This window comes from Diospyros lotus, chromosome 11 (assembly GCF_014633365.1).
Source record: "Diospyros lotus cultivar Yz01 chromosome 11, ASM1463336v1, whole genome shotgun sequence".
In the NCBI taxonomy this organism is placed as follows: Eukaryota; Viridiplantae; Streptophyta; class Magnoliopsida; order Ericales; family Ebenaceae; genus Diospyros; species Diospyros lotus.
This window is the reverse complement of record NC_068348.1, coordinates 27,500,740-27,514,364: the sequence shown is the minus strand read 5'-3', so window position 1 is coordinate 27,514,364 and position 13,625 is coordinate 27,500,740. Positions and strand designations below refer to the sequence as shown.

The 13,625-nt window shown below is 29.2% G+C and overlaps 1 protein-coding gene across 1 annotated transcript; it reads right to left on the bottom strand.

Moving 5' to 3' along the window:
• Positions 1-252: 252 nt before the first annotated feature.
• On the bottom strand, positions 253-12,434 carry LOC127813289 (alcohol acyltransferase 16-like). Its single transcript, XM_052354190.1, has 2 exons — positions 11,890-12,434; positions 253-464 (listed from the first exon to the last, which is right to left on the bottom strand). The coding sequence occupies exons 1-2, from the start codon at positions 12,334-12,336 to the stop codon at positions 360-362; spliced, it is 552 nt and encodes a 183-aa protein (XP_052210150.1). The 5' UTR covers positions 12,337-12,434; the 3' UTR covers positions 253-359.
• Between the last annotated feature and the right edge of the window lie 1,191 nt (positions 12,435-13,625).

The following is a 13,625-nucleotide window of genomic DNA, read 5'->3' as shown; positions in this document are numbered from 1 at the left end:
AACTATACACTATTTTGTTTCTCATATATTACAACACAAATTGGATAAAATTTAGCAAAGTACATTGAAAATAAATATCACTAAAGAGTCACTTCACTTTTGGCATATCCAAATGATCAAAAATGAACTGGCATATCCAATTTAACTTGCATATCCAAATGATCTATGAAGATCAAAAAGCTATCCAACTCATGAGCAAAAATCCAAACGGACAAAATAACATGCCAAATGAATTAGGCAGGGACAACCCAATTCAAAACCAAACCAACAGAACAGTTTACCAATTGAACATAATAGTAAAAAAATCTCCACTGTAAACCAAAATGCAATTTGCCAAGAAAATAAGCTAACAACTACAGTCAGCATAGCACATCTAAATAATTGGCGACTACGCAATCGAACCGTGCTACTGCTGAAGACCGAAAATCCAACATCCACCTGTGCTTCTGCTTTTGCTTCTTCTTCTAATTAAATTAGAACAGATATAGAACAACTGCCCATTAGCTGTAAAATAGAAAACCCCATGAAGGAAAAGAAACAAACCGAAAGCAGGAACCAAGATTGGAATACCAGTCATCATCAAAACAGAACAACCAATGGTATAGTTTGTAGATTTCCTCCCCAAATCAAAAGATATGTGGTTCCATTGAGGTCAAAGTTGTTAATGGAGAGCCCTTATATAGTATCAAGAAAATTATGTCAGTACTAACAAATGAAAAACACGTATGGCCAGCTTCTCTAAACTATCTAACCAGAGCTTATAGTGAAAGTTTGATCTAATCAGCATTTTAAAAAGTAAAAGAACATGTAACGGTGAGTAATTAATTTGATGAATTGATTTTATAAATCTATATGTCTTAAGATGCTAGGCTTTTAAAATTTTCACCTGAAAGCTTGGCAACTTCGTCATCGGTTAGCCTGGCTACGAATCCATTAAAACTCCTTCAGTAGTTGTAAACTAGCGAATCATGCAATCCACACATTAAACTTAAACAACCTCTTGTGATCATTCGACAATTTTGCAAACTTTTATTCTTCAGTACTAGATATGATCAAAACATAAATTGATCTTATGATCTCTTCTTGAAAAATTATCCTGTAAAAAAAATTAAAAATAAAAATAAGTGAGATTGTACATAATAATTAATAATAAACATCATATATAATTGTGATCTTAATAATTTATGAATTAAAATTTTGTCAAATAATATGTAACACGATATTAAAACTTACCATCATCTTCATCTTTATCATCAACATCATCATCACAAAAATCAATAATAGTATCATCTTCTTCATTGTAATCTTCTTCGTCACTACAACTATCATCAGTTTCATCTCTTGTTTGGACCAATTTCTTATTTGGAACAACAATGCTAGCATCTATTTCATCTGGAAACACATCTTCCCAAAGCAATGATCCTATATTTTCTGCATCTATTTGTTCAACCTCAATAACATCATTTACCTCATATTGTTGATATGGTTCATCATTCAAAATTAACCTTTCACCCTGTTCTACATTTTCTGGAACATTATATACATTTCTAGGACATACTTTCTGCACAATTTTTCAACTGCTTCCATTTTTCATGTCACCAATATAAAAAACTTGTTCTGCTTGTGTGGCTAGTACATAGGGATCATTGACATACCATTTTCGACTCGTATTAACACTCACTAGTTGACCATATGTCTTCATTCCGTTTCTTTTATCTCCTACATTCCACCAATCACATTTAAACAAAAAAACATGATTCCCATAGCAATACTCAAGCTCAATGATATCCACCAAGACACCATAAAAATCAAATTCTTCTGAATTATGTTCTCCTTTTACCACAATACCACTATTTTGTGTACGAAGATACTTATCACGCTCAATCGTGTGAAATCTAATTCCATTAACTATTATACCACTATATTTTGCAACATGAATATCAGGACCCAGTCCTAATGCATATAATTGATCTTGTGATCCAACGGAGCCATTTATATTTAAGTGTGTCACCTATGAAACAAATCAAACAAATTATCCAATGTAAAGTTTTTTTTAATATTAATAGTTAATGCTTAATAAAAAAAAACACAACATACGTACATGTTGCTTAAACCAAGATGGAAATTCATTTTCATGTCTTTCTTGCACATCAATCAAGATTTGCCTTTGAACTTCTTCCTTATGTAAACTGCATGTATAGCAACAAATAAAATACTACAATGAAACAATAATATTGATATAAATGATCTATTAATATTAATCTTATAACAAAAAAAAATAGACTTACTTTAAATAGAATTCTATCTCTTCGCAATTATTAAGTATATAGCACTGAATTTTCTTGAAATCAGATGAGGATAACACATGATACACAGGGGCTCCTAAAGCTCTTGCCTTTTGGTGAAAATTGAAAATCCATTATCTATCTCCAGTTGAGGTCCATCATAATTCCTCTCCAGTTGATTGTGCTTAGTTTCAACTCCACGAAAGTACATTGAACAAAAATGAAGACATTCTTTGTTAATATATGCTTCAGCGATGGAACCTTCTAGATGAGCTTTGTTGTGTACAAATTCTTTCAAAGTACAGAGGTACCTATTTACAACCATAATGTAATAAAAAGAACGAATAATATAACATAGACAACAATACACATATACATGTTTATTGTTGTTCATGAAGTGCATCTAACAATAATAAATTGAAATAATGTTCCAATACCTTTCAATAAAGTACATCCACTTTGAATAAGACTGGGAGTTCATTAATTTCTCCAAATGACACGGAGACAATTGAGTCAACAATTGGTGGAGGTTAGTTATTTATTTATATTTTTTTTTCTTTCCAATTAATTATTTATCCATTGATTGTATTTCTATTTTATTAATTTTACTTTTAGTTTAGTTTGACAAACTTAGCTTATTTGTACAATGTGGTTAAATTACAGTTGGCAATACAAAGAAAAGAGGTCGGGGAATAACTAGAGGATTTGAGGTTAAAAAGCGGATGAAAGAGGGTAAAAAGATTGGAGGAGTTATTATTAAAAATTCAATGCATCCACCAATTGGCCCTGCTGAAAAGATTTTTAAAATGGAGATAGGAGTTGTCACTCGATTATTGGCACCATTAAGGGTGTTTTATTGGAAAAAAATGACAGATGCTCTTAAGAAGCCCCTCTTCTCAAAAATCAAGGTGAGATATATTTATAATTTTTTTATTTTCTTATAAGAACTTTTATGTGTAATTAAGTTTTATAATATAGAAATTACTTATTTTGAACTAAATATTTGTAGAGTGAGTTTGATATAAACTTGAGTGATCCACATACAAAAAAAGTAGTGGATAAGATTATGGCTAGGCGTTTTACAATTTACAAATACCAATGCCACATGCATTATAAGAAATTTGCTACCCTGGAGGAAGCACGTTCAAATCCTGTCAATCACATGGAATCGGATGATTGGAAAGCTTTATGTACACATTTTGAAGAGGAAAAATTTAAGGTATTCTTTTATTTCTGATAAATTTAGATACAATAAATAAATTTTCTAAAATTTTTTCATTTGTGATTTAATTATTCATAGTACTTTCTTCCTTTTATTATTATATATTGTATAAATTTGTAGACTCAAAGTGCATCAAATACAAGTAATCGAGCGAAGATGCAAGTTTCACACACGTCAGGTTCAAAGTCTTTCTGCCAACGCATGTATGAAATGGTATGTTTAATTAGTTATAAGTTGAAGCATAGTTATTTAAACTACTTTATATTTCATATATATATTTTAAATATTTTGATATGTATAATTTTTTTTTTTTACTAATTTTAAATATAGGAACTTATTGTGGAAATTTTGGAAGAGATTTTAGAAGAAAATATAGAAGAAAATCAAGAAGACAAAGTTGATCAACCTATTGAAGTAAAGCTTTATTTTGAGACACATCGTAAAAGTGATGGTACTTGGACCCACCCACAAGCTCAAGAAAATTATGTAAGTTCATTTTATTGATTTTTAATGATATATTATTTTAAATAATAATTTATATAAATTTTTATGCTTGAATTAACTTTTTTTTTTATTTTTATAGGAGCAAATGAATGCTCTTTGGGTCAAAGCAATGGAGGATGGTACTGAAATGACTGGGCGCCAGATTCTTGAAAAAGTTTTGAAGCCAAAATCTGGATATATTCTTGGACTTGGTTATGGGGTGAAACCAAGTAAATCTAGAGAATTGGAACTAGAAGCTCTTTTAGAAACTGAAAAGATTGAATTTGAAAAGTGAAATATTGAATTAAAAAAGCAAATACAAAACCAACAAATCAAAATAAGTAGCTTACAAGAATCTTATAATCAACTTAAATTTTTTATTGATGAGTTAAGGCGTGAACGAAGTGGTGAAGTGAATACATCTACTTCTTTTCATGAAGGTAAATATATAATTTAATTATTGATTCAATGTTTTATTCAATTCAAATTCATTTAATTTTCATTTATTCAAATGATTTTTTTTTTTTTTTGTGGTAGATTGAAATTATGGAACAACAAGAGGAATTATGGAGAAAGTAGATGAAGATTAAGGATGCTTGGTGCCAAGTAATTTTATTTAATTTTTATGTTTCAAGAGTGAAAGTAGTATTTTTTTTAAGCATTGTTTTTATTTTAGAAACGATGACTTTTCATATATGAAGTTTTTTTTATTTGTATTGTTGATTTTATTTATTATATTTAGCATTGTTGATTTTATTATATTTCAAGTCTTTTTTTAATTTTTTATTTGACATAAGGATGAATAAGATTTGTCTTAAAAATAATTCTATCATCATAACTTTTATCACTAAAAATAATCTAAATAAAGAAAAAAATTGTCACCGCTTGTTATTATTATAATTTTGACAAATATAATTTTTTTATCACAATTAGATTATTGAAAAATAGTTTTATATTTTCAAATTTTTGACCAAAAAATCACATTTTTTGAAAAATTCGTAACTTTTACCATTTTTTTGACCCAAAAAAATTACTTTTTATAATTATTGATATAAATAATTTTGTCACCATGGAGAATATAACAAAAATATTTGTCACCCTTTAATAATGTTGATGAAAATATTTTTGTTGCTATTTATGATTTTGGGAAAAAATAATTTCATCAATGTTAATAGTTTATTACAAATTTTTTTTTATCACTTTTACGAATTAATGACATAAATATTTTTCTCACTATTAGGACATTGAGAATATGACCAAAATATTTGTCACCCTTTCATAATTTTGACAAAAATATTTTTGTCATATTTTTTGATTTTGTGACAAAATAATTTCATCAGTATTAATATTTTCTTACTAAAAAAATTCATCACTAATGTGAATTATAGATACAAATATTTTTGTCATTATTGGGACATTGAGAATATGAAAAAAATATTTGTCACCCTTTTATAATTTTGACAAAAATATTTTCTTCACATTTTTTGATTTTATGAAATACAGTTTCATCAATATTAATATTTTCTTACTAAAAAAATTTGTCACCTGAACTAATTACTAACAAAAATATTTTTGTCACTATTGGGACATTGACAAAAATATTTTGTCACTATTGAATAATTTTGAGAAATTTATTTTGTTACTATTTCTATTTTGTCAAAATAATTTTTGTCACTATTTAAATTGTGACAAAATATTTTTCAATTTTATGACAAAATAATTTCATTAATATTAATATTTTCTTACTAACGAAATTCGTCACTTGTGTGAATTATTGACAAAAATATTTTTGTCACTATTGGAACATTGAGAATATGACAAAAATATTTGTCACCCTTTCATAATTTTGAAAAAGAAAATTTGTCACATTTTTTAATTTTATGAAAAATAATTTCATCAATATTAATATTTTCTTACGAAAAAACATTTGTCACCTATACTAATTACTGACACAAATATTTTTGTCACTATTGAGACATTAACAAAAGTATTTTGTCACTATTGAATAATTTTGAGAAATTTATCTTGTCACTATTTCTATTTTATCAAAAAAATATTTGTCACAATATTAAATAATTGACAAAATTAATTTTATCGCATTAAAAATTTTGTCACCATTTAAATTGTGACAAAATACTTTTTGTCATAAGATACATTTTGTCACGATAAAACATATGATTTTTATCTAAAATTTGAATTTATTGTGACTAAATAGTACCTATTGTGACAAAAAAAAAATTATTTTTCAACAAAATAATTTGTCATAATAAGTTGGTTTAAGTGACAAAATCTTTTTTGTCACAATAGAACTGTTGATATTGTGACAAAATTCAGTTTTGTCACAATATACTTATTAAGACAAGCTTGTTGTGACTAACATGATGACAAACATTTTCGTCACAAGAAGTATGTTGTGACAATTTTCATAGTTATTGTGACAAAATATTTTATCACAAGAAACATAATTTCTTGTAGTGTATATGAAAATCAATCTCTACTATATGGATTATATGTATGAGAAAATCAATCTTTAATAAATGAGTTTGAAGCAAGGTATGAAAATCTATATAAGATATGTTGAGTATGGTTGAGTGTGGTTTGTTTCAAAATATATTTTTGATAATCTCAACTTGCTTTCAAAAGAATCAAAATGAAAATTTGTTAAGTTTTCAATCTTTTCAAATGGATAGTCGACTATGTGGTTTAATGCTGTCGATTATGCCTAAAAATAGTCGACTATGTTATAAGGATAGTCGACTATGCTTGAATGATCTGTCGACTATGTGTGGCTTCTGTCGACTATATTTCATTATGTCGACTGTTGTGTAAGGATAGTCGACTATGCTATTTCTTCTTTCGACTATGTTTGTATATGATATTCAAAATTTTCTTCATATTTTCGAATCTGTCAACTATATGAATGTGATAGTCGAGTATGAGTAGTTTTTGTTAAACAATCGTCAACTATGCTTTTTTATCTGTCGGCTATACCTTGTTTTATTTGAAAATATAGTCGACTATACATTATTTTTTGTCAACTATCTCTTTTGCAGAAAGCTTCTAACGACTAGTTTTTCAATCTCTAACGGTCACAAATGGCTAGTTTCTTTTTAAATCTTTATGGATTCCTATATATTCAACTCATGGATGATCAAGAAGAGGCGAGTGGATGGAAAGGAAATGATTTGAGCTTACATCGTATACACATTTGTATTTATATTGACTACGATTTAATTTTCTCTCTTCAAGGCTTTAATCTTCACTTGTAATTATTTACTTCAAGTCTTGTATCATTTTTGAGAGACATTGTAACTAAGAGATTCATCTCTTAGATTCTCTCCAATTGTACATTTCTTATATTTCCTAACTTGTGTAGCTAGAGGGCCCATTTGATTGGGAGGTTTGTAAATTTCCTAATCGATGACTAGAGGACCTACTTGGGTTGAGTAGGGGGTTGATAGTGGATTGTTTTGAAAATCCTTAGTGAGGAGCTAAGGTAGTGGATTAGGCTTGGGATAAGCCGAACCACTATATATCTTAGTATTCTTATGTGATTGTGTTTACTAAATTCTCTTTATTGTCAAGAACCTATCCAATCCTCACTTACATTAAATTTTTATTTTCCATTAAAAGGATTTCAAACTTCAATTAAGTTTTTAAAATATTCAATTCACCCCCCTCTTAGTGTGTGCCATAGCACCTCCCATTCTAACACAATTGTGTGTCCTTTAGGTGATATCACTCTACTTGATGCTTGGATCAGGAGCAATAATATTGTCATTTCATGGATTTTAAACTCTGTTTCTAAAGAAATTTCTACAAGTTTGATATATTCAGAATCTACATTTAATATATGGAATGACCTTAAAGACAGATTTCAACAAAGTAATTGCCCTAGGATATTTCAATTGAGATGTGAGATGATGAACTTAAATCGAGGTCAATTATCTATAAGCGCATATTTCACTAGGCTTAAGACTATCCGAGATGAATTAAGTAAAAAAAAAAAAAAAAGGTCTATGTGTACATGTGGAAAGTGTTCTTGTGGGGGGTACAAAAGCACTTGCGAATCTTTATCATATGCATTACAAAAGAATTGGCATTTAGCGGCGATTAAACCGCTAAGTAATTTAGTGGCGGTTTTCAAAACCGCCCCTAACTCAGCCGTCGCGGAGCGTTTAGCGGCAGTTTTTAGCAATTGCTGGAATAACCACCGCTAATTTTAAATTTTGCGGCGGTTCTAAAAATCGCCGCTAAATAAGTGATTTAGCAGCGGTTTCTATAATATTTAGCGGTGGTTAAAAATTTAAAAAAAAAATAAATTTTTAATTTTAACGGCGGTTTCGAAACCGTCGTGAAAATTAACAAAAAAAATTAAATTTTTAATTTTTTTATTGCTTGCGTAGGCCAACCCGACCCACCCAGCCCTTGCACGCCACGTGGCAATGCTGGAAATTAAATCCCAGCGCACTTTCCCCTCCCTAAGTTTCGAACCTCGAACCCCTTGCGCGCGCGTGCGCGCGAACTGCCTGATCTGTGAAGAACTCCTTAACATATATGCACATATATATATTATATACTAATCTAACAACTACTTTTCAGAATTATATTTTATATTTTTTAATATATAATAAAAATATTTATAAATTTATTATTTTTTAAAAGAATAATAGAATAAATTAAAAATAAATTAATTGAGTTAAATTAAATAAATTAATTGATTAAAAATAAAAAAAAGAAGATTTTATATATTTTTTAAAAATTATTAAAATTTTATATATTAAAATTTTCTAAATTTATTTTTATATTTTTTAAATTAGATTTTTAATGAATTTTGCTGTTAATTTAAATGCAATTTTAAATTTATTTTTATTTTTATTAATATAAATTTTAATTATTTTCTTAAGAAAATTTAATTTTTTTAATGAAAATAATGAATTTTAATATTTAAGATTTTTATTTAATTTTAATTTTAAATTATTTTTTTTTGAATTTAGCGACGGTTTTCAAAAACCGACACTAAATTTAATTTTTTAATTAATTTTGGACAGTTTTTAAAAACTGTCGCAAATGTTAATCTAATTTTAATTTTGAATTATTTAATTTTTTTAAATTTAGCGATAGTTTTTCAAAAACCGCCACTAAATTTAATTTTTTTTTTAAATTTGCGACGATTTTTAAAACCGCCGCAAATGTTAATTTAATTTTAATTTTGAATTATTTAATTTACTTTAAATTTAGCGAGGATTTTTGAAAAATCGTCGCTAAATTTAATTTATTTTTGAATTTAGCGATGATTTTTTTGCAAATTGCCGCAAAAAAACATGTTTTACTGAATTTTGCGACGGTTTTATGAAATCGCCGCAAAATTTTAAAAAAACTGTCGCAAAAATCATTTTTTGTGACGGTTTCGAAATCGTCGTAAAATACCATATTTTGCGGCGGTTTTAAAAACCGCCGCCAAAAAATCGTAGCAAAAAATCAATTTTTTTGTAGTGATTAAATATATAATGTCCTTTTTAATGGGCTTGAACAATTCATAAATCTGTGGTCAATTGCTTCTTATGGATCTTCTACCTCCTATAAATAAGGTTTTTGCTTTAATATCTTAAGTAGAAAATCAAAGAGTAGTGATGAATGCTAAAGGAACTAATTTAGCCTTATTTTCAGTTAAACATGAATCAACTAGGTCTAGCTTTAGTAAATCTCAAAGGAAATAAATAGCTATATGTACTCATTATGGTTATAGTGGGCACACAATTGAGAAATGTTATAAATTTCATGGATATCCTCCAAGATACAAAGCTAGGCAAAGGAATAATATGAATCAGTTAAAGCCTAATCGAATCAATTATGCCATTATTAATCAAGTAAATGATGATTGTACTAATCAAGTCAAAAGTCAAGACATGAGAGGTTTTATGCCGTCCATGACAACACAATATCAACATTTGCTAAGTATGTTGAGTATATACCTGTCTAATGTTAAGATTGATACGGATGTTTCAAAACCCCCTAATCAAGCATCAGGTATATGTTTTTCAACAAATATTGATTCCAACCTAAGTTGTCTTAGGTTTTGGACACTAGACTTAGGGGCTACAAGTCATATATGTTATGATCAGTCATCTTTTCATCAATTGAGGCCTATTCACAATGCATTTGTGACCTTACCTGATCATCAATGGTTTTCTGTCTCTTTTATTAGAAATGTGAAGTTGTCTTGTCTTCTTACATATTGTTAGAGAATGTTCTCTACATTCCTCAATTTAAGTTTAAAATAATATCAGTGAGTGCTTTAGCAGCACAATCATTTTTATACTTCAGGTTTTTATCTGATTCTTTTATTATCCAAGATCTTTGTCATTCAAGGATGATTGGCAAGGCTGAACTCATGAATGGTTTGTATGTGCTTGATTCTAATTCACTTGCCTTTGATAAACAATCTGTTGATAGGATGTGTAATTTTGATGTTGTAGTGGCACATGTTATCAGTAGAGACATTTGGCATAACAAGCTAGGTCATCTAGCTTTTGAAAAACTAGAAACATTAATTGGATTGTTGAATTTTTCAAATAATAAAAGGGACAGGGTACATACTCCTTGTTTAGTATGTCTATTGGCAAAATAGAGGAGGATGTCTTTTGTTTCAAATAATAACATGTCTAAAAAGGCTTTTGATCTTATTCATTATGATACATGGAGACCTTATCACATCCAAATGCATCCTAGATTTTACCTGGGTGTTCCTCATGAAATAGAAATCTGATGTTAAGGCGATTATGCCTAGATTTTTTTTCTATGGTGGATACTCAATTTAATATGGTTATCAAGACTTTTAGGTTTGATAATGCACCCGAATTATCCTTTACGAATTTTTTTTCATCTAAAGGAGGTGTTTCACCAATTCTCTTGTGTTGAAAGGTCTGAACATAACTTTGCTGTAGAATGTAAACATCAGCATTTAATTAATCATGTGGTTAGGGTTCTATTTTTTAGTCTCTGGTCCTATAAAATTTTGGGGGGAATGTGTCCTAACTGCAGCTGTCTTAATAAATCGAACACCAGCAGCTGTTTTAAATTTCCAAATATCTTATCAAATGTTATACCATGTTCCTGTGGATTATACTCCTTTAAGGACGTTTGAATGTTTGTTTTTTGCGTCAACTTTACCTTCACATAGGAATAAGTTTTCTCCTAGAGCCATTCTTTTGTTTTCATTGGCTATCCATTAAACATGAAATGATATAAATTGCATTGTTTTAAAAATCGGACCGAACCGGTCGGTTGGACTGGTTTAATCGAGAATCAATGGTCTATCCGGTCCGATTTGACTTAAAGAATTAAATCTCTTTCAACCCAGTCAAACTCGGTCAAAATCCGATCGGACCGGTGAACTGGGAATCGGGTTGACCCTGATTTTTTTTCACCCTCACTTATTTTTAAATTTGTAATTGTTAATTAATTAATAACATATATAACAACTATATATAAAATATTAGTTGTATATTAGTTAATAATAACATTTCTCATAATAATATATAGAATATTAGTATTTCAAATATATATTAAACTATATATTTAATATATTTTATTTAATTATAAAATATATATATGACATCATTCGGTCATACCACTCTGATTTAACCGGTCGAACCAACTGTCCCGTGACCCAATTAATAGGCCGGTTGCTTTCCAGTCTGATTTTTAAAAGATTGATAAATTGTATGATATTAGCAGCAAATCTATATTAGTTTCTGGGGATGTAAGGGTTATTGACATTGTTTTGACCAAGCCCTTTTATTAAACGGAGAATTTCGACAAATATATTATTGCTCTTTTATCTCAATGTCGCTAATCTTTATAAATAGGCTATTAGTCTTTATATTCAAAAAATACCTGAATGAGAATGAGAGGGCAACCGACGATTCCATCGGAGCCGAGTACATCTTGCAGAAGCTTCGCCAAGTACGGAAACCCCAGCTGAAGCGGGTCGCTGCTGACCTGCTCAAGCTCGATATCGGCGTCCGCCTCTACGAACAAAACCCCTTCGCCGGTGCAGGCCACCATGAGTTTCCGGTTGCTGGCTTCAATAGGCCTGCCGGCGAACGGGTAATAGAAAACCAGGGTCTCGGCGAGTGCTGCTTCGATGATCTTGGCGGGATCCTCTCCATCCCTGGAAGGATTTTTTCTATAAAACATTATCACAGAAACTTGAAACCGGAGGCCCTGCTTGTCGTCAATGTCGGAGAGTGGTTTGAGTTCACATGGCGTCAGCTTTGCCGGCGCAACCAGTCGTGGCTCTTGCCTTCTCACGGCGAAAGTAAGAGACGATGAAGACGACATGAATTCTCTGCTAGTTTGGAGTTGTGAATTGGAATTGCATATTCCCCATAATATATAGGGAAATTCTATGCCGCCCACGGCTCCGGCCAATAGAAGGGCACCTAGCATGCCCCGCCTTCTTTTTCTTATTACAAAAAGAAGACAAACCATTCAAAAAACTACAACTTTTAATAATGACAGTCTAGCAAGGAGTATTATATATGAACCATAAATCTTTTTACGGCTGCAAACCTTAACGATGTAGGCGCTGTTTACATGTAAAAAATATTTTTTATTTTTTGTTTTTGTTTCTGTTTCTTTCTTTTTTATTAAAAGTTAAAAAATAAAAATAACTTATTTTTGTTAAATATGAAACCAGTTTTAATTTTCAAAAAAAGAGAAAACATGTTCAAAATCAAGAAAAAAATTTACTTATTGGAGACATTAACTAAAAATAAACTAACATTGATTTATTCTTAATTAATTTTTATTTTTTGTCCATTTTTCAGAACCAATTTTTGTATTTTTATTAAGCGAATAATATTTCTAATTGTTCTAAATTGAGTGTCTAAAAAAAATATGACAAGGTTTGATTGTCGCTCTTCATGAATTAGATAAACAAACACATTTATTTAATCATATTTTTGCATAACTATGAATAATCGTGATAGGTTCTAACATTTATTGACCATATCTCGCAATCGAAAAAGCTTAAAGTAGTTCGTTGAAATTAATGTGTGGAACTCATGCATATGAACTGATCAATAGGTGAGAACAGAGAAAGAAAGTAAGGGTGCGTTTGATATGAGTGAAAAATGAGAGTGGAATTTATTTTTCACCCAAATTTTAAAAAATTCTATCAAATAATTTTTTTTTTCATAGAATTTGAATTCTATTTTAGTTAAAAAAGGGGAGAATTTTCTTGAAATTTAGGAATTAGAATTCCTAAGAAATAGAGTGTGAATTGAAATTTTATGGAATTAAAATTCCATCTAGCTTCCCTTCCTCTAATCATTCGCGGCTGCATGCAGTGCCTCGATATCCCCCATTCACGTCTCTATCATATTATCTTAAACATAAATCAATATCTATTTTTTTACCTAAATTATTCTTTTTAGTTATTAAATGCTAAAATAGTTACACTTTTTGGAAACATATGTTTCTTCCTCAACAAATTTTCATTTACAAACTCTTTTTTCTTTTCTTTTTTTTTTAACTTGATCAGGCATCATCATCAATCACTCAATCTCCACATCCTCATTTTTTAAACTTTGTAATAATTCTTATTTGTAGATAAAAAAAATTAAACC

Coding starts and splice junctions, on each gene's coding strand:
- LOC127813289 (XM_052354190.1), bottom strand. CDS start 12,336: ATGTCGTCTTCATCGTCTCTTACTTTCGCCGTGAGAAGGCAAGAGCCA. Junction 465..11,889: donor GCCCTCTCATTCTCATTCAG/GTATTTTTTGAA, acceptor TAATTTAATTAG/AAGAAGAAGCAAAAGCAGAA.